Below are 23664 nucleotides of genomic sequence, written 5' to 3' on the forward strand. Positions count from 1 at the left end.
CTAACTCTCTTTCTAATATAAATTGGGCTGGGTTCTTTTTGTTATCAACACTGGTCTGCAGTCCTTTTTAGTTTGCATTTTATTAAACATTAAATCTCATAAGCTCATATTTGAAGACAGGACTCAAGACATAAAAATAAAGACTGCTTCTGTAATCCCTAAGTGTTTCACTTAAGTGAAAAGAAACAAACACCATACATAGGGCACTGTTCTCAAACTGAAGCATACATCAGAATCCCCTGGAGAGTTTGTTAAAACAGATTCCTGGGCTCACCCCCAGAGTTTTGGATTCAGAAAGGCGGGGGGGGGGCCCACAAATGTGCATTCTAATAAGTGCCCTCTAACTAAAGCTGCTGGTTCCAGACCACACTTTAAGCATCACTACTGTAGGGCAATCAGGGATTCAAGCCATTTGTCTCATTGTGATTAACAGTAGATGGCTTTATTTTTTAAAAATATTTTATTTATTTATTTGACAGAGAGAGACACAGCAAGAGAGGGAACACAAGCAGGGGGAGTGGGAAAGGGAGAAGCAGGCTTCCCACGGAGCAGGGAGCCCGATGTGGGGCTCAATCCCAAGACCCTGGGATCATGACCTGAGCAGAAGGCAGATACTTAACGACTGAGCCACTCAGGTGCCCCAGATTGCTTTACTTATAAGTAGTTATTTTGTAAGTAGTATTTGTAAGTAGTTTTATTCAGCTTCTATTACTATGCAATTAAGATAGTTACTTAAACTGTTTAATTTCATTTTAGGGACATGCTTACTAATAAATGGTAATATTTTAGTGTCAGAAATTTATTAATTCAATATAGTACTTTTGAATTTATTTTAAACATGTTTTCATATTCTTTGCATTTTAAATATTTCTGAAGAAAAATTCTGCATATGTCTGGTGAATAAATAAAATTATTTAAAATAGGATTTTGCTAAGTTCTTTTCCTTATACTATGTTTTTAACTTTTCATTCTAAATAAAGATATCAGGTCCATTAAACAACCAACAAGATCTTATCAGTGGCCACACCTTTGGTCGCTAGATGGGAAATAGCTGTTGCTTGCTAAGCAGTGGCTGAAGCTAAGACCAACGAGTTCTGCCTTAAGAAACTAATTATGAAGCACTAAATGATGAACAAGCAACAGTTAGCACTTACACATTTTCTTCTTTGGTAACCTTAGTTTTTCATTGGTTTCAACAAAAAAGGAAGGTATGTAGTGATTACTTTTGAAGGAAATATTATAGGCAAATGAATTTAGAATACTTGAGTTCATGCTTACCTATGGACAAAGGGTCATCTTTCTGATCTGAGATAAAATTCAGACTTTAGTTCCCTTCCAATACTCTACCCAGAATCAATGACTACATGCTAACAAGGCAGCATGGCATATGGATTAAGAATGCTAACAAGGCAGCATGGCATATGGATTAAGAATGCTGGACTCTGGAGCTGGAATGCTGGGTTGGAATCCCAGCTCTAATAATTATTAGCTGTTAGACCTTAGGAAATTTATTAATCTCTTTGGCCTCAATCTCCTCCTCTTTAAAATGGAAATAAGAATAGTACATACTTCACCAGGTTGATCCAAGGATTAAATAAGATAATATGTATAAATTACTTAACACAGTACCTGGTACATAGTAAGAACTTTGTAAGAGGTTTTTAAAAATTGTTACTACTACTATTACCTTCATTATTAGTAAAACTGGAAGTAAGAACATACCTTTAAAATATGAGTCCATTTTAAATCTTTCAGCTATTTCTATGTGATTTCATAATATAACACTATTCTATCTGGCACATGAGAAAGAGGAAGCATGTCCACAACCATATAACAATTGTTTTATCTTTAAACAGTTTAAATTATATAGTCACCCAAGGCCAGCAACCAGACAGACACACTTAGAAATTCTCTTCCCAATCATAAAGAAAGGGTTGGAGTATTTTGCACTAAAATAAACAAACAAGAACAACTGCTGAGCTCACACCCCTAGATAGGGTTTTCTAAGCACAATTATTAGTTTCATCTATAATGTATAATTTGGACTAGAAATCAGGTAGTAAATCATCTTATTGGGGAAAAAAAATAAACTATCTGTTAATCAGCCTAACAATGAGGAAGTAAGATTAAGATGGGGAAAAAAAGGAATCTTTTATGATCCTCTTCCCCGGTCTGAAAAGTTATCAGAATATTTGAAAAAAAATTAGGCATGTTATGGGCATTGTTATTTCTGCAATTAAAAGAAAATATTGGGAAATTTACATGTTATTAATTCAGACCTTCCATTGTGGAGTCCCTCAAATTTAAATTAATGACTTGCTAATGACATAAGGGACATATACATTTTATTTTTAATAGTACTCAATATTAACCCTCTTCCATTTTTTAAAATAGCCACATAAACACATATCAGAGCAATGTTATGCAACAAAAATCAATATGCAGAGGTTACAAATAGGCCAGATGCCTACCTAAAAATCTTAATGCAGTCTTAAAAATAACAAGTGTATATCCATTTAAGAATCAACATGTCTTCACATATGGATTACCTATTATGAAGCTACAAAGACCTAATGTCATTTCAAACTTGATTATAAACAAGTCACATTACCTTTACCAATATGTTAAATACCAGAGCAGGTAGTATTTGAGGATAACAGCCCTCTTCAATGACTTCTGAGTTACAGCAAAAAAAAAAAGTGCATTTCTCTTATCATACATACAAAACATTTAAAAAAAAAAAAAGAAAAGAATTGACCAGTGAAGAGTCTAACCTTGAAAACCTGGGAAGATCAGAGTTCACCAAAGCCCAAAGATCGATGTTAGCAGTATCAGACATCACACAGTACAAAATAAGATTATGAGTTAGAAGTGGTTCACATTATAGCACAAGTTAAACAATAATCCTCTTTGCCAGCATTTCTCATATCTACAGCGTAATCAGTATGCAAACAGAACCATACAGAAGTGTAGACAGCCAAACATTTTCAAATAGAGCTTATTATAGGAAATAAGCTGCTCGCTTTCATTAATCCAAAAAATGGAAAACTCTACTAAAGATATCATGTTAACACTGCTACTGTGGCTTTCTGAAAGTTAGCATCTCAAACATTAAAGTTGGTAAGGCAGTACCATTTCACTGATTGCCTTCCATTCCCTTCACAAAGGGATAATTTTAGAGAAATGCTTACATGTATCTTGGCCTCTGCCTTCCTTTAGTAAAAACTCAAGGTGCAAATTTCTTGATATGTTCAGACCACCTCAAAGAGGTACAGTTAACTTTAAAGGCCTCATTAGACAAAAATACAAAGATCACAGGTGACTAGAGAAATTAAAATATAAGTACACAATGGCTATTACCAACTGTACTTCTATTTGCCTTCTTTGAAAATCATTCTATGAAGCCACATTCTGATTTTTTTCATAATTCATCAAGAAGCTTTCTTCTGTGAATTATTACTTATAACAAGTTATTTAAAGAGAAAGAGCCCATATGTATTTGTTCACCACTGAATGTTAAAATAAAGAGCCAAATTTTCCAAAAATGTGAAGACCATCAGTGAAGGGGTACATTAAAAATATTTTGACATGCAATATCCTACCCCAAAACACAGAAAATATCACATTTACTTTATTATTTTTCAATGCACATATTAAATCAGGCTATTAACTATTAAAAAAAAGATCATTAAATAAAAAGATAAAAAGCCTATAAATAGGACAACTCTTGGTTAATGTTAATCAACTATAAACACAATTTCCTTTCCTTAGAAGTCTTGCTATGATTTATAAACACTGAGCTTAGCAGAGAGAATAAATTGTGCTAGAGCACTGAATCCTAGGAATTAGAAGACCTAGGGTCTGTTGTTGGTTCTACTATTTACATCTATGGGACTGTGGACAATTCAGTCTCTGAGCTTGTTTTCTCACCCACATTATAGGAACAGTGTTATCTGCCCTAACCTCCCTCGCAGAGTTGTTTTAAAGGTCAAATTCCATTTTAAAAATATAGACCTGATATCTGCCATGTGCAAGGTGCTACAGGGTACACAAAGATTAGCTATACCAAAACTCTGCCTTCAAGGAGCTCTTAATAAAAGTACATTATATGATGTAAATGGTGGCATGTCACATAAATATAAAACATTATTATTACTTCCAGGTAATAAACTTTTAAAGCATTTGATAATTTGAAATTCAAAAGGCTAAAAATCAGCTTCTGTTTGTTTAAAAGGTTTCTAAACCACATACAACAAACTGACTCAAGATGACAGTTTGAGTCTGGCCACACAATTAGTTAAATAAAATAGAATTCCTACCTAAGATAATTCTGAATTTGAGTAAAGACATTTTATATATGTATTTGCTATATAGAAGGTCCAATAACAAGAATGCTTAGAAAAGTGTCACTGAAATATGTATTTCAGTCTGAGTAACTAACAAAGAAAACTTCAGATCATATCATAGCAAAACTTCTAAGATCTTTATTTCTAAGAGATAAAATTTTAATGAATTATATGCCAAGTCAATTTTGTACATGAAGTGCTTGATCCATTATTTCTCAAATGACCTAACAAAGTTTAACTGAAAAAATAAAATAAAAATACCTAAAGTCTTGTACATAAGTGGTAATAACTAAAGATAAGCTGATGAATTGATTGGCAAATTTTATTTTATTTAAATTTAATTAGTCAACATATAGTACATCATTAGTTTCCAATGTAGTGTTCAATGATTCATCAGTTGCATATAACATCAATTTTAAATCCAGTTTCCACTTAAAGTTGTAGTCTTCAACTGTTGCAAAGAAGAGAACACTGTAGACACCAGGTTCCAAAAACTATGTAATTTAGAGTACATCTGGTAAATAAGATGTCAAGTTGGTTTTAAAGTGATGTGGCTACTTCCCCGTTTCTTTGAATATAATCTAGTGCCAGGGAAGAAAGCAATCTTCTAGCCAACACCGAAATCGGGAAGTGATCAAGGCACCAGACTTCTATGCAAGTCAGAAAGGGGAGTACTCAAAATTACTTCAAAGTATACCCTAAGTTTTCTCTTTATCATGGTGATAGTTAAATAGTATGCATTTGTCTTAATCTTTTTGATGACATCCATTTAGGAAAAACACAAGAAGCAGTTAATAAGGATTGGTGGAACTTATGAGGTAACAGAAAACAAGAGAGTGGAGGCAAGGTCCAGTCTGCTGTAACTAAGAGTCTCCTAAAATGGCAAAAGCAGCTTTACTTCATCACTTATTATATATTTTTTTAAAGATTTTATTTATTTATTTGACATAGAAAGAGAGAGAGAACAAGCAGGCACAGAGGCAGGCAGAGGGAGAGGGAGAAGCAGGCTCCCCGCCAAGCAGGGAGCCCGATGCGGGACTCGATCCCAGGACCCTGGGATCATGACCTCAGCCAAAGGCAGATGCCCAACCGACTGAGCCACCCAGGCGCCCCTTTCACTTATTATATTTATAACTAGAATAAGAAGCCAGATCATAAGCACTGAGCCATACAACTGCCTTTGTCAGAGGATGATATATGTTACTAGTAAAACAGACAACAGAGCACTGGGAAGCCCTAAGTCAGATTCCCAACTATGCCAGTGACTAACAGTATGAACTTGAGCAAGCTTAACATCTTTGGACCTCAGTTTTCTCATATGTGATGAAGATTCTCCCCTTGACTAAACTTTAGACCGGCTGCCCTGACCCTTCTTCTCAACTAGGCCTCATTCTTCGGCCCTGTTCTTGGTATGCTGAAGTCTAGTTTTAGCAAGAATCCTTGAGCAAGTCAGTTTACGGAGAGTCCCCCCACTGTTGATATCTGATCAAGTGCCTTATCCCCCAACCTTGATGTCTAAGTCTTTGGCCTGACTAGCAAGAATTCTATTAGGCCAGTTTAGCAAGAATCTACCTACCCTTGATGTTTCATGTTAGTAACTTTTCATCTACTGACTCCCTCACTCTGCTGGTTGACTATAAATCCCCATTTATCCTTGTATTCAGCTGAGCTCAGTTTCTTTCCTGTATTGCAACTGTCTCTCCCCTACTGCAATAGTCTTAAATAAAAAGTGTCTTGCCATCTTTAACAAGTGTTTGGTGAGTAATATCTCTGAAAAGTGTAAAACTTAGGTCACTTCTAGATCAGATACTCTACAGCTCTATGAAATTATGGGTTTGTGGAAGGAGTGATGTAGTAAGTAGGAATAGGTAACTAGGGAACCTGTTCAGATAGATGGCTTCCTAAAAAGAATCTTGAGAAATTACAAATTTTTAATTCATAAAATTTCCTGCCATTCCCAATAGTCAGAACTCAGGAATATACTTTTTCCCCATTTTAGTTCCTCCTTAGAAATTTAAAAAGGTCTATTTATCTTGAAATAATAAACACAATCAGATATTTGTGGTTCCTTTTACTCCTAATTAGGTTAACATCTCTCACTGTGAAGCAGCAATTTTCCATTGGACAGCTCCCAATAACTATTCTTCAGTGTGTAATGTTTTTATGTGTATGATTCAAATAAGAGTAAGAGGCTTCTAATCTGTGTTGGTTGTATGGAATTTTTTTACTCTATACCTATTAGTTCATTTTCATAGCAGGAGAATTTAAAACTTTGTGACAACCCAAAATGTGAAAATGGGATGGTTTGAAAAATTACAAGAGTTGTGGCAAGTCAAGAATTGCATATTTGCAGGATCTGATAATACATATTATTGTTTTAAAAAGAATGCCTTCTCAAGGATTTGGAGAAAGGGGAACCCTCCTGCACTGTTGGTGGGAATGCAAACTGGTGCAGCCACTGTGGAAAATGGTATGGAGATTCCTCAAAAGTTAAAACCAGAACTACCCTATGATTCAGCAATTGCACTACTAGGTATTTACCCAAAGAATACAAAAATACTAATTCGAAGGGATACATGCACCCTGATGTTTATAGTATTTTATCTACATTATCTATAATAGCCAGATTATGAAAAGAGCCCAAATGTCCATAGAATGATGAGTGGATAAAGAAAATGTTATATATATATATATATATATATATATATATATATATATATATAATGGAATATTACTGAGCCATAAAAAAGAATGAAATCTTGCCATTGGCAACAACATGGATGGAACTAGAGGGTATTATGCTAAGGGAAATAAGTCAGTGAGAGAAAGACAAATACCATATGACTTCTCTCATATGTGGAATTTAAGAAATAAAACAAATGAGCCTAGGGAAAAAAAGACAGAAAGAGACAAACCAAGAAAGAGACTCTTAATTATAGAGAACAAACTGATGGTTCGTGAAACAGGTGATGGGGATTAAGGAGTACATTTCTTGTGATGAGCACTGGATATTGTTTGTAAGTGTTGAATCACTAAATTGTAATTGAAACTAATTTACACTGTATGTTAACTAACTGGAATTTAAATAAAAAGTTAAAAAAAGAATGCCTTTTTGAAGGATAGTTTGATTTCATTTACATTAATAGATATAAAATAAAAATAAGAAATTACTCTGAAGGTAAAGGTAAAATATTATACAACACACTTTTGGGTACTATAAATTTTTGACTAAAAATTACAAAAAATATATTAATTTTAAAATGTTAGTTTTCCTAACTAGGTAATTTTGGGTTATTCCAATAGATAGAAACATTGGACTCTACAATTCTTTCAGTTTTCAGAGACAGACCAACATGTAAGAACTGAATTGGCATATATGCTCTTAAAATACATTCAAGCACTTGAAAATATTAGGTAGAGGTATATATATATATATATATATATATATACACACACATATATATGGAGAGAGAGGAATTATATATAGAATTATATACTTATACACACATATACATATATGTATACATATACATGTATATATGTATAACTATATATACACACATACATATAAATATATATAAAAATTTAAGAAAAGTTTCAAAGTTCATGCAGTTACTACTTTGGAGTTAAGGAGCTAACCTGGAGGACCTGGATAGGGATCAAAGTTCACCAAGGCCCAATGTCATCATTAACAAAAAGGAAAAATATCAAAATTGTTAGCAATATCAAGAAACTAAAGCATTACACTAACTTCTTTCAAGTTAAACTTTAATTCAATAAAAGAATACTCTGGAAGTTCATATTCATGCACCTGTAGATAAACCAAATTATTACCACTTAGCATCAGCACTAAAATAAAGACAGCACATGTGACATATTTTGAAGGGCAAAAAAACCATTTTTATAATAATCGTTACCATGAGCTCAAAAACAACTAATTCTAAGATCAATTGGGTTTAAAACTCCATTTTAATTTGCAGTTTATGAACAAACTGAAATGTCACAAACTACTCATGAGGAAGGTGTTCTTCGTACTATTTAGAAACAGTAATTTTTTAAAAGCACCTTTGTGACTAATGTCTTTACATTGACACATTTCACAAAAATGTTCCACAGTGAGCTCCATTACCAGTAAAAAACAAATAATCAGAGTGCTGATTAAAACATAACAAATGATAATAGTTTGGTTTACTTTGTAATTATTGCATGCATAACCAAGCAAGACATTGGTGTCAATTCTTCACATGCAAGAGTTAATATGGCTGAGGTGATTTTCACTGGTTTTCTTCAATAGTAAAACAAGGTAAAACTCTGAACACCCTCTATAAACAGTCAAGTCAGATCAGATAAAATCTGGTTTTGAAATGATCCTCTGAACAAAGTATGTGACCCCATTTGATTCATGTTTTCAGAGCATATCTTATTAAAATTAACTCCAATCACTTCAGGGTTTATGGTAATCTAAATGGAGATTTTTATTTTTAAATACATTTAAAAAATGAGTCAGAGACTTTCAAAGGCTAAAAGGACAACTGTTTTGTTTCTTTAACCTTAGATTTCTCTTATTATTTTAAATCAATGAAGGCCAAGTTTTTACTTTCTCAAAATATAAAACATGAATATCAAGTCCCAAAAATCTGTTAATAATCTGTCACCAGTGGTTGGGCTCAGCAACATTAATCCCAGATGAAAACAAGCATTTACAAACAGCAAAATGAAGTGACACAGCACATACACAAAATGAAAAGCGAACATTGGATGCAAACTTGAGACTATAAGAGCAGTTAACACAAGCCAAATGAGGTACAGACATGAAGCTGGTATGAAGAGATCGCTATTCAATTTAATCATGCTGTGATGCTGAAGATAAATTTGATTGCCTAGTTCCTAGAGAAGATAAAAATTTTTTTATTGTGCTTGGTGACATTTGCTGATCATATGAGAGAACCATAGCAACACTTTGGTATGGACCACAAGCATCTATGGGGTGATCACTAAAATGATTTCTGTGATGACATGCTGAGAAGCTCACATTAAAAATGCAGATGGCATTTTGCTGCCAGGTTATCAGTATAGTTTTATGTTTTTATTAAAGACTAATAAATCCACTATTTCCTTTTTTCCTCCAAGTTGGTTTGTTTTAGTTCAACTTTAAGTAAATGATGAAAGGCGTTACTGAAAAGAATTATTAGATGCCACAGAAATGGATGGAGCTAGGTATAAACCAGGCTATTTACTTGTAAGAAGTTCTCATAGAGTCTTAAGTCCTAAAAACTGAATAACCTGCCAGCAAAATGAAATGAATTAATGAATAAACAGACCATTCCCCTACCACTCATGTACATACCTGGTCTCCCAGGAGGACCCTGGGGCCCAGGGTTGCCTTTAGGGCCTTCCAGAGCTGGACCCGGAGAACCAGGAGGGCCTGGGGGACCCTGCACACCAGGGAAACCCTGAAAGCCTGGTTCTCCCTTTGGACCAGGAAGGCCAGGGTTTCCTGGAATGCCAGGTAATCCTCCATCACCCTTTTGACCTATGAAAGCAAAGTGACATTAGGAAACAAATTAGATACTGCCTGTATTAGGCTTGCCTATAAGGCTAAATCTATTCATTCTTACTAGAAAAAGTGATGGGATTTGCTAGGATCATTTTTGTCTCCCACCAAATTCCTCACCCGTCCAAAAAACCCATTCGTTTTATGAAATATATTCAACTGCTTACAGAAATATTTATTAGAGTATGTACAGAAATATAAAAACAATAATAGCTTGGATCCTGAAAGATACCCTTTGTATTAGGACACGGAGCAAAGATCACATGATCAGTAGCTGCGAGAAAATAAAAATCGAAAAAAAATAGAAAGGTTTAAAGTATTGGCATGAACAGGTTAGAGATGGCTGGGGGAAATTCCTTAAAGAAATATTTTGAGGCTAATGAAGATATTGATCTTCAGTGGTTGCTGTACGTCCCTGAAGACAATTCTATTCAAGATTTAGAATCCCAACCCAGACAAACTATTCTCAACATTTTTTTCTATACCACCAACATACCTGAAAGCGATGTAATAGTGGCACATTAAAGTAGTAATTTTGACATTGGGATCATGGGAAGGATATAGGAATTTCTAGGAGGTATGTCTGTAGTTTGAAAAAAACTTCCATAGAATAGCTAATGGTCACTTCAGAACATAAACAGGCACATCTGTACACACAGTCATTCAATTAACGCTTTGGTGCTTACAATGAAAAGTAAGAACAAGTGAGGGCATGTAGATGTATATGAGCACATACCCACCCAAAATGCAAGATGTATATTAATATGAAGTTTTCCATTTTTGTTATTGGTACATATTTCTAAAGAGTTTCCTTACATTACCTTGGTTTTGTTTCCATGGGGAGAAAAGAGTATTTTTTTTTCCAGCTGAAAGACTTAAAAAATTTAGTGAAATCTACCTCTTTCTACAATTTTGCTTTCTTTATCATTCCCTCAGCAGTTACTTATGAAATTAACAAAGGGATATTTATATGTAAATTTCCTTAAGAATGCATTTTTATATAGCACAACTCTTTCTACTAAATTGTTAATTAAGAACTGCTTTAAGATACAACTTTAGCTTTGAGTTTTCTGGGGTTGTATGTGCATTTTATAACAGTAAGTGGTGAAGATGGAAAAATAAATGTACTGGAGCACATTCTCTTTATATGGACTGATCTAGTATGTTTTATGAAAGTTTACCAGAAAGTCCTGGGAGTCCAGGGGGTCCTGGGATTCCAAAGCCCGGCTGACCTGTCAGAGCATAAATCCAAACTCTCAAATAGATAATAATAAATGAAACAAGGACAAATTATTTTGGCTCATTCAGTTTTTTACTGAAACATGCAGGAGATTTATTTCCAACATGGAACCACAATTCAAACATGAGAAAACTATAAAAACATATTCTACTTGTGATAAGTGTTAAATATATATATACATACAGATCTATAAATGGAATATAGATTGCATAGTGAAACGAGGTCATCCAGAAAGGATAAAAACAGCTGGGTAACTTCTTCACATGAAAAACTGGGCAAGAAAGGATATGGAGTTTTTTATAAGAACGAGGCAACCTGATTGATAAACGTGAAGTAATATTCTCAGTAGAGTGCAAGAAGGTACTAGGAAGGGGAAAGTGTATAGCAGCTTAGAGGTTAAGAAAGAAGATATAATTTCATTGTGGGTGAAAAAGGGCAAAAGTTAAAGAAGACAAGGAAGAAATTAGAAAATTAGGAACAATGAAAAAATATAGCACCTGGTTCACCCTTCTGTCCAGCTGGTCCAGGAATACCATCTTGACCTGGGTTGCCTTTTTCACCTGGAGGCCCTGGTGGCCCAGGACGACCTCCACCACCTAAAGCACAGGGTACAGCAGGTTATACCTATCCTCCCAATTCCCTTTCCTTCCATATTCCCCATTCTCTCCATACTAGCTTCAAATAGTTCTATCCAAATGACACAAAGTACCCCTGAGACACTCCTTCAAATGACGAAATCTTGTGAAAAAGAAGCACAGAAGGAATAAAGGCTAATAAGGAAGAACTTTATCATTCACTCAGTATCCAAAAACTTCCAGTTTCTCATTTTAATCTAGCTTTAGAATATCAAGGAGAGTAAGGTGTGGGGGTGGAATGGGGTGCTATTATAGGCCTCATATGTGGGGCCAGAGAAGTGACTTGCTTTAGAACTCAGTAAACAACAGTGCTACACTTTGCCATTCTGAAAAACAACAGAGCTTCCACTAATTGTAGGATATTTGAAATAACTCTCCCTGGAAAGAGCCCCCCCAAATAAGGTTCCAAAGTAATAATTTTAAGTAACTTTTATTAAGAGTTGTTCACTTAAAAAAAAAAAAAAGAGTTGCTTACTTTGTACCTAACAAGTAGAAGTGAATGATCACCATGTTTCCTTGTCTTAAAACTGTTCACAGCTCCCAGAAATGATTTGACTTTCCCAAAATGAATATGAGCCTTAGTTTTACAACTAATCCTTAGGTTTCATGCTTACCTACAGGACCAGGTTCTCCTGGAAGGCCAGGGTTCCCAGGAGGACCATTAATACCTTTTGCTCCAGGAAGTCCTGGGGTTCCTAGAATAAAGAGTTCAATTTAGTAATAGAAGAAAAACTGCATTGCTTTAAGAGTTACAACTCAAACCTACAATTTATAGCGTTAGCATAGAAACAGTGAAGAATAGGGGGAAAAACAAGGAAGATGCTAGTATTTGCTCAATATTTATAAGAATAATTTTAAGTTTTAAAGTGATTTATCCAGAGGCTGGCATTATTATATATTCATAATAAAAATAATCACCACAATATTACATTGGTAGAACTGGTAGGATTCCACTGTATGGATATACCATTTTTTTTAATCCATTCATCTATTGTCGGACATTTGGGTCATTGTCAGGTTTTAGGTATTATGAATATCTATTCTATTTACGGAGATCTGTTCTACTTCCAGTTTTTAGCTATTATGAGTAACACTGCTATGAATATTTCTGCACCAGTATTTTTGTGGATATATGTCTTAATTTATCTTGGATAAATACCTAGATAGGAATGGAACTGCTGAGTCAGAGTAGGCATATGGTGCATCTTATTAAAAAGAAAAAACCTGCCAAACCAACTGACACTTGCAACAATGTTTCAGAATTCCAGTTGCTTCAGATCCTTGTACAACATATGGTGATATCAGTTGTTTTAATAATAACCATTCTGGTAGGAATGTAGTGCTACTTCATTGTGGTTTTAATTTGCATTTCTTTGATGGCTAATAATACTGATCACCTTTTCATGTACTTATTGGCCATCCATATACCTTCTTTTGTGAAACGTCTGTTCATAGTTTTCCCCATTTAAAAAAAGTGGATTGTATATCTTATTATTGAATTGTATAAGTTCTTTATATATCCCAGATATCAGTCATTTGTCAGATACATGTTTTGCAAGTCTGTGGCTTCCCTGTTCATTTCCATAATGATGTCTTTTGATGAGCAGAACAGAAGATCCCAGGTTCTTTAAAAGGAAAAAAAAAAAAACCAGTGTGGAGCAATTGAATATCTGTTTGAAAAGAAAATGAACCTTGACCCCTACTTCACACCATAAAAATATTTTTATTCAAACAAATCATAAACCTAAATATAAAAGCTTAAACATTAAACATTACAGACAAAATAGAAGAATATTTCCATAAACTTGAGTAGTCAAATATTTTATAATAGGACACAAAAAACACATACTATGAAAGAAAATTAATAAACTGGACTTTATTAAAATTAACTTTTGAAAAAAAATTATCAACTTTTGTTCATCACACAACAGCATTAGGAATGAAAGGCAAATTTGAGACAGAAAGGACATATTTGTCATACATGTATCTGACAAGGACTCACGTCCAGAATATATAAAAAACTGCTCTGAATCAATAAGAAAAAAGGGTAAACAATCCAACAAATGTGAGCAAAGAAACATGGAGCAGGCATTTCAAAAAGATGCTATCCAAATGGCCAATAAGAATATGGAAAGGTGTTTAATATTGTTATTCATTTAAAAATGTAAATTAACACTTCAATGAGACACTTCTATGTACCCACCAGAACAGCTAAAATTAAAAAGGCTGACAATACCAAATGAGGCAAGGACATGGGCAATTGGACATTTAACAATACAAAGTACTAACCACAATATAATCACAACAAGCCATCAGGAACATTTCACAGATTGCATGTGAGACTGTAATTTATAAAACCACTTTGGAAAACTGGCACCATCTACTAAAGTTAAACGTATACCTACTCTATGATTCAGTAATTCTACTATCAAGTTATTGTTTAAGAGAAATGAGTATGTATGTCCACCAAAAGACATGTCAAAGAATGTTAATAGCATCTTTTTTAAATAGTCTCAAACTGGAAACAACCCAGAAGTCCATCAACAGGTGAATGGGTTATTGACTATTATGTATTTTTTCAATGGACTACTACAGAGTAATTATAAAAAAAAAAAACTACTGACACATGCAACAAGACAAATGAATCTTACAGGCATGAGTGAAAGAAGCCAGACAGAAGGATATATACTGTATGATTCCATTTATATGAATTTCAAAAACAGGTGAAATTACTTGATGGTAATAGTAGTGTTACCTTGGGGGGGTGTGGTTTCACTGTGAAGGGGCATGGGTAAAACTTTATGGGGCAAGGGAACTATTTTATATCTTGATATGTGTGGTGGGTACATGTATATATATATATATATATACGGGTAAAAACTCATCTATAGTCTTGTACATTTTACTCTACATTATACTTCAATAAAACGTTAAGGAAAAGATAACCAAAGGCCCACTCTATCCATGCCACTGTGCGATCCAAAAGACAAACAAACGGGCAAAGTAAATACTAGCATAAACAGAGCAGATAGTATAACAGTGTAGTTCAGGCTACCTACTTGACTATAATGCTAAGTCCCTTTGCTTGCACGACTCAGTCCTTGTCATATAAAAGAAATGAACAGTTGTCCTACCAAAAGCCACCACCCAACTGTGTGCGGGAGTACAACTTTTCTAAGAGAAGCAGCGGCAGGCTAAGATCTGGTAGTGTATATTATCACCTACAAAAATAGTAAGGCCTCTTAATTGACTTGTGGTTAGCAGTCAAAGAATGAAAAATGCTCTACCAGTTTTTGCCCAGAGGATATTGTCCCGCTGAGCTGGTAATACTCATTCCCATTTTATACAGAAAGAAATTTGGGCAAAGCAAAGTTAAAGAGCTGGTTCAACATTATGTTGCTCATCAGTATCTCATTGGGAAACAGAATAGCAGTCTGCCAAATAAGTTGCTCTGTGGTTTGGGTTAGAGTAGATAGGAAGGAGAGAAGGAAGCATTTAAGAAAAGGAATATTACCAGGGAATCCAGGAAGGCCTGGCTGTCCTTTTGCTCCAGGGGTCCCTGGTAATCCAGGCAAACCAGTATCTCCCCTAGAACCTTTGATTCCAGGGTTTCCTGGGTATCCGGGCAGACCAGGTTCACCCTAAAACCACGAATAAGAAGATAAAACGGAGTCTCTACATGACTTAGATTGTATAACAACATACCATTATTTATAGAGCTTTTATTATATGTCAGGCACTCTGCTGAGTGCTTTACATAATATGCTTTGTTTAATCACTTGTAGAAATTTAACTTGAAAAGGCTTTGTTTAATCATCACAACAGCTCTTTGAGTTAGGCTTGATCATCTGTGTTTATAAATGAGAAAACTGAATCTTGGAGAACTCAAGTGCTTAATGGCTCTAGCAAGCAGCAGAATTAGAATTTGAACTAAGCCTGTCAGACTCCAGAGTTCATGCTATTTCTAAAATATGTAAATGTATTATTTCATTAATCCTTAACAATTTGGTTAAGAAATACACTATCCCCTTTTACAGTGTTGCAACTAATAAGTTGTGGGGTCTGCATTTGGATCCAAACAGTCTGATTTGAACCTGTGATTGTTATCCCTAGTACGCTACAAATGAAATTCACTGCTTACAATAATTATGTCAAACAATAGTTACAGTAGGTTCTACTGCAAAAAGTAAATTTAATCTTAACATGAATAAGTCTAGCAATTCTTCAGTGAACATCTCAAATCCCATATCCTCCATGAAGCCTCCTAGGACAAAGAAAGCTTATGCTAAGAATGTAGGGAAGGTTCTTATTCTGTCAAATCAATAACGGTTTCACATATGCATGTCTTGACTCTTCAGCTACACTGAACATTCCTTTGGAGTTAGAGACAATTCATATGTAACCACTTTTGCTCAGTGAACTTTTGCATTATGTTTCCTTCTAATAGAGCCTTAGAATTCATACCCACTTTCACAAGTTAAAACAAGTTTTCCCCAATAACAATGAGAACATGCTGTAACTCTAAATCTATCAGTGTCCACTGCTTTGCTCATGAGGATCATGACCTCTCCAACAAAGTGTCAGTGTTCAACATCATCTACTGAATACCTCCTTCTCCATTTAGTGCTTGTGCTTGTCTAGGTGAATAAGATCATCTATTTGTGACTCAAATGATTCTGCATTATGGCAAAAGCCTTTTCAACTAATTCCTTTTCTCCTTACATCCCACTGGGCTGGGAATATATGTATTTTGGTCCGAACCCTTATAAATCAAACATCTAGCACATTTTTTAAAAATTTTATTATGTTAATCACCATACATTACATCATTAGTTTTTGATGTAGTGTTCCATGATTCATTGTTTGCGTATAACATCTAGCACATTTTTACACACATAATAGGTATACAATTAAATTCTGGATTGAACTGGTTCCATCTTAGATATTTACACAGAAAAGCTTTGAATAAACTATCATAATTCTTCTTGTTATTCATGAACCAATGACATTTATATATCAAAATGAAAAACAAGAAGAAAATTCCAATAGTCTGCTAATGGTAAACTTGAAAGGCAATAAACAAGCTCCTGGTGATTTATGATAAAGTATGTTAAGTTCTACAAACAACCCTAATCTCTTAATTTCAACTAGCACTTGGTTCCCCACTACAGTTCTCACCACTCTTTGGCCCTATTCTAAATTGTATAAAGAAAGTAAATATTTCACCAGGGCTTCTGAAAAGGACTACAATTTGCTAGTTTAAGTTTTATCTAAGTTTTTATCATTCATACACTTTCAGAGAAAACAACAAGCTTCCAAAAAGGTAAGCAAGAAGAAATAAAAAATATGAAGAGTGTACTCAGAACATCAACAAACTGGCCAGAAATCTTGTAAATCACTCTGAGAAAGGAAAATTCTATTTACAAAGCAAAAGCTTGATAGGACTTGAATAGACTTAAGCCACAAATATCTACATTTGTTCAAATGTCAACCTTTGATAAATTCTTTTTTTATTAAGATAAAATTGACATATAACATTAGTTTCAGGTATACAACACAATTTGATATTTATATATATTATAAAATGATCACTACAATAAATCTATTTAACATCCATCACCATACGTAGTTATAAAATTTTTGGTTCTTGTGATAAAAACTTTTTTTTTTACTCTCTTAGCAACTTTCAATATACAATACGGTATTAACTATAGTCACTATGCTGTACATTACATCTGATGACTTATTTAGTTTATAGCTAAGTCTGTACTTTTTAACCCTCTTCACCCATTTCACCCACCCTCCAATATTCCACCCCCATATCTGGCAACCACAACTTTGTTCTCTTTATCTATTAGCTCATTCTTTACAATTTTTTGTCTATTTATTTATTTTTAGATTCCACATATAAATCAGATCATATGGTATTGGTCTTTTTCTAACTTATTTCACTTAGCATAATGCCCTCAAGGTCCATCCATGTTGTCACAAATGGCAAGATTTCATTCTTTTATATGGCTCAGTAAAACCCCCTTGTATATATATCCCACATTTTCTTTATCCATTCATATTACCAATGGACACTTAGGTTGCTTCCACATCTTGACTACTGTAAATATAGTACAATGTATATGGGGATGTGTATATCTTTTCAAGTTGGTGTTCTCATTTTCTTTAGATAAATATCCAGAAGTTGAACTGATGGATCATATGATAGCTCTTTTTTAATTTTTTAGGATCCTCCATGCTATTTTTCATAGTGGCTGTACTAATTTACATTCTCACCAACAGTACACAAGGGTTCCCATTTCTCACCATCTTTGCCAACACTTGCTAAAACTTGTCTTTTTGATAATAGCCATTTTAGCAAGTGTGAAGTGATATCTCATTGTGGTTTTGATTTGCATTCCCTGATGATTAGTCATGTCAAATACCTGTTGGCCCTTAGTATGCATTCTTTGGAAAAATGTCTATTCAGTTTCTCTACCCATTTTTAATTGGATTCTTTGTTTCATTTTTAATGACTGTATGAGTTCTTTGCATATTTTGGATATTAACTCCTTATCGACATATGATTTGCAAATATTTTCTCCCATTCAGTAGGTTGTCTTTTCACTTGGCAACTTCCCTGGCTGTGCAGATTAGTTTGATGTAGCCAAACTTGTTTATTATGCTTTTATTGCCTTTGTATCTGGAGACACATCCAGAAAAACACTGCTAAGACCAATGTCAAGGAGCTTACTGCCTATTTTCTTCTAGGAGTTTTAGGGTTTCAGGTCTTACATTTAAATCTTTAATCTATTTTGAGTTCATTTTTGTGTATAGTATAAGATAGTAGTCTAGTTTCATTCTTTTGCCTGTGGCTGTAACTTTTCCCAACACATTTATTAAAGCAACTGTGCTTTCCCCATTGTATATTCTTGCTTCCTTTGTCATAAACTGATTATATTTGTGTGGGTTTATTTCAGGGCTCTCTATTCTATTGCATTGATCTGTGTGTTTGTTTTAATGCCAATACCATATTATTTTGATTACTATAGATAGTTGTATAATATTGTTTGAAATTAGGGAGTATGATACCTCCAGTGTTGTCGTTCTTTCTCAAGATTGCTTTGGCTAGGGGTGCCTGGGTGGCTCAGTCATTAAGCGTCTGCCTTCAGCTCAGGTCATGATCCCCGGGTCCTGGGATCGAGCCCTGCATCCAGCTCCCTTCTCCGTGGGAAGCCTGCCTCTCCTCTCCCACTCGCCCTACTTGTGTTCCCTCTCTCACTGTGTCTCTCTCTCTCTGACAAATAAATAAATAAAATCTTAAAAAAAAAAAAAAAAGATTGCTTTGGCTATTCAAAATCTTTTGTGGTTCCATACAAATTTTAGGATTGTTTCTTCTATTTCTTTGAAAAATAGCATTGGGATTTTGATGAGGATTGCAGTGAATCAGTATATTGCTTTGGGTAATATGGACATTTTAACAATATTAATTCTTCCAATCCATGAGCATAGAATAATTTCACATTTATTTGTATCTTCAATCTCTTTCATCAATGACATACTTTTCAGAGTATAGGTCTTCCATCTCCTCAGTTAAATTTATTCCTAAGTATTTTATTCATTTTGATACAATTATAAATGGGAGTGTTTCCTTAAATTCTCTTTCTGATAGTTGGTTGTTAGTATATAGTTATGCAACAGATTTCTGAATGTTGACTATGTACCCAGTGACTTTCCTGAATTTATTAGCTCTAACAGTTTTTGGTGGAGTCTTTAGAGTTTTTTTTTATAAATATAAAGTATAAATATACATACACACATATACATTTATTTGTCTGCAAATAGTGAGTTTTTACTACTTCCTTTGCAATTCGGATGCCTTTCATTTCTTTTTCTGGTCTAATTGCTCTGGCTAGGATTTCCAATGCTATGTTGAATAAAAGTGGCAAAAGTGGGCATCCTTGTTTTGTTTCTAATCTTAAAGGAAGAACTTCCAGCTTTTCACAACTGAGCATGATGTTAGCTGTGGGCTTCTCATGTATGACCTTTATTATGTTGCAATACATTCCCTCTATATACCCACTTTGTTAAGAGTTTTTATCATAAATGGATGTTGAATTATGTCAAATACCTTTTCTGCATCTATTGAAATGATCATATGATTTTTATCCTTTATTTTATTAATGTGATGTATCATATTGATTGATTTGTAGATGTAAACCTCATCTGTGCATCTCTGGAATAAATTTCACTTGATTGTGGTATATGATCCTTTTAATTGTTGTATTGTTTAATTTGGTTTGCTAATATTTTGTTGAGGATTTCGGCATCTATGTTGATCAGGGATTACTGGCCTGTAATTTTCTTCTTTTTTTTTTTTTTTTGTGGTGTCCTTGACTGGTTTTGGTATCAGTGTAATGCTGGCCTCATAAAATGAGTTCAAAGTGTTCTCTCTTCTTCAATATTTGGAAAAGTTTGAGAAGGATACATATTAAATCTTTAAATGCTTGGTAGAATTCACCAGCGAAGTTGTGTAGTTCTGGACTTTTGTTTCTTGGGAGGTTTTCTGGATTAGTGATTCAATCTGTTTACTAGTAATCGGTCTATTCAGATTTTCTATTCCTTCATGATTCAATCTTGGAAGATTGTATGTTTCTAGGAATCTATTCATTGCTTCTAGGCTCTCCAATTTGTTGGCATATAATTATTTATAACAGTCTTATGATCTTTTGTGTATCTGTGGTGTCAGTTGTAAATCCTTCTCTTTCATTTCTGATTTAATTTAATTTTTTATTTGAGCCCTCTCTTAGTGAGTCTAGCTAAAAGTTTGTCAATTTTGCTTATCCTTTCAAAGAACCAGCTCTTAGTTTCACTGATCTTTTCTATGTTTTTTTTTTTAGTCTCTATTTTATTTATTTCTACTCTGACCATTTTTTTATTTCCTTCCTTCTACTAACTTTGGGCTTCATTTGTTTTTCTTCTTCTTGTTCTTTTAGATGTAAATTTAGTTTGAGATTTTTCTTGTTCCTTGAGGTAGGCCTGTATCACTATGAAATTCCCTTTTAGAACAGCTTTTGCTTCACACTATAGATTTTTGAAAGTTGTATTTCCATTTTCATTCTTCTCAAGGTATTCTTTCTATTTTTCCTTCAATTTCTTCTTTGGCTCACTGGTTGTTCAGTAGCATGTTGTTTAATCTTTATCCATTGATGTTAGTGAGATATTAAAGTCCCCTACTATTAACTGTATTGCTGTCAGTTTTTCCCTTTAGGTTTGTTAATATTTATTTATTTAGGTGCTTCTATGTTGGGTGCATTGGTATGTACAAATGTTATATCCTCTTATTAGATTGATCCCTTTATCATATGTAATACCCCTGTCTTTTAATACTGTCTTTGTTTAAAAGTCTATTTTGTGTGATATAAATATAGCTACTCCAGCTTTTTTTTTTGGGTTTCCATTTGTGTGGAATATCTTTTTCCAGCCCTTCACTTTCAGTTTGGGTGTGTCCTTATACTTAAAGTGAGTTTCTTGTAGGTAGCCTATTAACTGGGTCTTTCTAAAAACCCAGTCAGTCATGCAATGTCTTTTGACTGAAGAATTTAGGCCATTCACACTTAAAGTAATTATTGATAGGTATGTACCTACTGTCCGCTTGTTAATTTTTTCGGGCTGTTCTGTAGTTCCTCTCTGTTGTTTCTTCTTCTTTTGCTCTCTTATGTTGTGGTTTGATGACTTTCTTTAATGCTATTATATTTTCTTATTATCTTTTGTGCATCTGTTATAGGTTTTTGCTTTGTGGTTACCAAGAGGCTCACAGATAACAGCCTAGATTAAAATCTTTCTTAAGTCGATAGTAACTTGAGTCTGAACACATTTGAAAACTACACTTTTACTCCCCCCTCATTTTATGTTTTTGATGTCACATTTTACATCTTCTCATTTTGTGCATCCCTTAAATTTTATTGTACTTAGAGTTACTTTTACTTTTGTCTTTTAGCTTTCATACTAGATTTGTAAGTGATTAATCCACTACTTTTACTATAGATTTACTTTTACCTTTGAAATTTATACATTCATATGTTTTCTTGCCACTAATTAATGCACTTTCTATTCAGCTTAAAGAAGTCCCTTTTTAATATTTCCTGTAAGGCCAGTTTAGTGGTCATGAGCTCTTTTAGCTTTTGACTGTCTGGAAAAGTCTTTATCTCTCTGTCAACTCTGAATGATAACCTTGCTGGGGAGGGTATTCTTGTTTGGAAGCTTCTTCCTTTCAGGATTTTGAATATATTGTCCCATTCCCTTCTGGCCTACAAAATTTCTGCTGAAAAATCTGCTTATAGTCTTATTGGGGTTCCCTTGTACATAACAAGGGGTTTTCCTCTTGCTGCTTTTAAGATTCTCTTTAACTTCTGACAGCTTACTTATAATGTGTCTTAGTGTTGATCTTTTTGGGTTCCTCTTATTCGGGTCTCTATGGTCTTTCTTGATCTGAATGTTTTTTTCCTCAGATTAGAGAGGTTTTCAGCCATTATTTCTCTAAATAAGTTTCCTTCTCCTTTATCTCTTCTCTTTCTGGGACCCCCTATAATGCAAATGTTATTGAGATTTATGTTGTCTCACAGGTCCCTTAAGCTATCTTTACTTTTTAAGGTTTTTTTTTTCTTTTTGATGTTCTGTTTGGGTGAGTTTCACAGTTGTCTTCTAGATCACTTTCTTCTGCTTCATGTAGTCTCCTTTTCAACCCTTCCTGTGTACTTTTCAATTCAGTTACTGTATTCTTAAGCAAAACAGCTACTCCCCCCAGTCTTGAAGAAGTAGCGTTGTGTAAAAGATGAAATTTATCCATCAACCTTAGACCTAAGTTCCTTGTTGTCTCTCAAACCTTTGTAATTGTCTAAGCAGCCTAATTTATTCTTGATATGTCCCAGTTGTTGAGGGTGTGCCAAGACCTGTCAGTGTTCTAAAGGGAGGAATCTCCATCAGTACCTAGTTTCAGGCTGATTGGAAGCCAGATCCTTAGGTAGCAGTCTAACAGTATGCAAATATATATAGTCCTGTGGTGCCAAAATAGTAAACCTTGCGGGCCTGCAGACTAGGTGGATCTGGAGGTGTTGAAAAACTCAGGGCTTCAGACAAATGTATCAAATCCTTTCTGGGAGGTACCAGCAAGCTGTAGCAAGGCTGAGGAAGAATGCAAAGATGGCATACTCCAGCCTACATTCCCTGAGAGCACCCCTGTAGCCTCTAGATGTATGCCAAACTTTAAGTCTGCCCCTCAGGCGGAAGCTCCAAGACAAGTAAATAGGCCTTTTTCACAGACAGACTGGGGAATTATTTCAGTATGCTGTCTGTGTAGTGCTCTGGGGAGGGGGTGGTAGCATGCCAAGAACTGTCTCTCTGATTGTTACAGTCTTGTGGGATGTAGGAATGCAAGCCCCCTGGCCACCAGAGCCTGATGATTAAGGAGTGACTCCAGTATGGACTGCATGCACCTGCTGGCTTTTGTGGGGGCCACTGGAGAGCAGAGAACTGGTATGTGGCTCTTTTGCAGGGCAACAGGAGAATCTAGGGCTGGTGCTTGCCTGCCATCTTTAGTGGGGCAATGGGAGAGTGCAGGGCTGGTCACACTTGCCAGTATTATCAAGATAAAGGGAGAGTACAAAAATGGTGCTTGCTAGCACTGCCAACTCCAAAGAGAGTTCCAACATACTCCTGCCCCTCTAGCAGATGCTTTAATATTAGCAAATGAATCTCCTTCACAAATAGGACAGGCACTTTCAAACTGCTGCTTTTGCACTGGTTCCTGAGGTGGGTGAGTTTGCATGCAAGCCCTTTAAGAAATGCATCTCAGTTCCCCACAGCCCTTTGGATGTAAGCCCCTTTGGTTTTCAAATCAGA

General features: G+C 34.7%; 1 protein-coding gene across 2 annotated transcripts in view; it reads right to left on the reverse strand.

The window, feature by feature from the left end:
* The window catches only part of COL4A5 (collagen type IV alpha 5 chain), a 227603-nt gene that overhangs the window by 16622 nt on the left and 187317 nt on the right, over positions 1 to 23664 (reverse strand). Inside the window, exons 37-43 of one of the 2 annotated variants that reach the window (XM_028089732.2) lie at positions 15290 to 15416; positions 12390 to 12470; positions 11638 to 11736; positions 11082 to 11132; positions 9694 to 9879; positions 7986 to 7994; positions 2775 to 2783 (exon numbers count right to left, since the gene is read on the reverse strand). In XM_028089732.2, coding sequence (XP_027945533.1) covers positions 2775 to 2783; positions 7986 to 7994; positions 9694 to 9879; positions 11082 to 11132; positions 11638 to 11736; positions 12390 to 12470; positions 15290 to 15416 — 562 coding nt within the window. The remainder of the gene's footprint in view (positions 1 to 2774; positions 2784 to 7985; positions 7995 to 9693; positions 9880 to 11081; positions 11133 to 11637; positions 11737 to 12389; positions 12471 to 15289; positions 15417 to 23664) is intronic. The other variant, XM_028089734.1, reaches the window with a different exon arrangement.

Source organism: Eumetopias jubatus, unplaced genomic scaffold, assembly GCF_037043125.1.
Source record: "Eumetopias jubatus isolate StellerSeaLion01/CBP00866 unplaced genomic scaffold, mEumJub1_p1.0 scaffold_11, whole genome shotgun sequence".
In the NCBI taxonomy this organism is placed as follows: domain Eukaryota; kingdom Metazoa; phylum Chordata; class Mammalia; order Carnivora; family Otariidae; genus Eumetopias; species Eumetopias jubatus.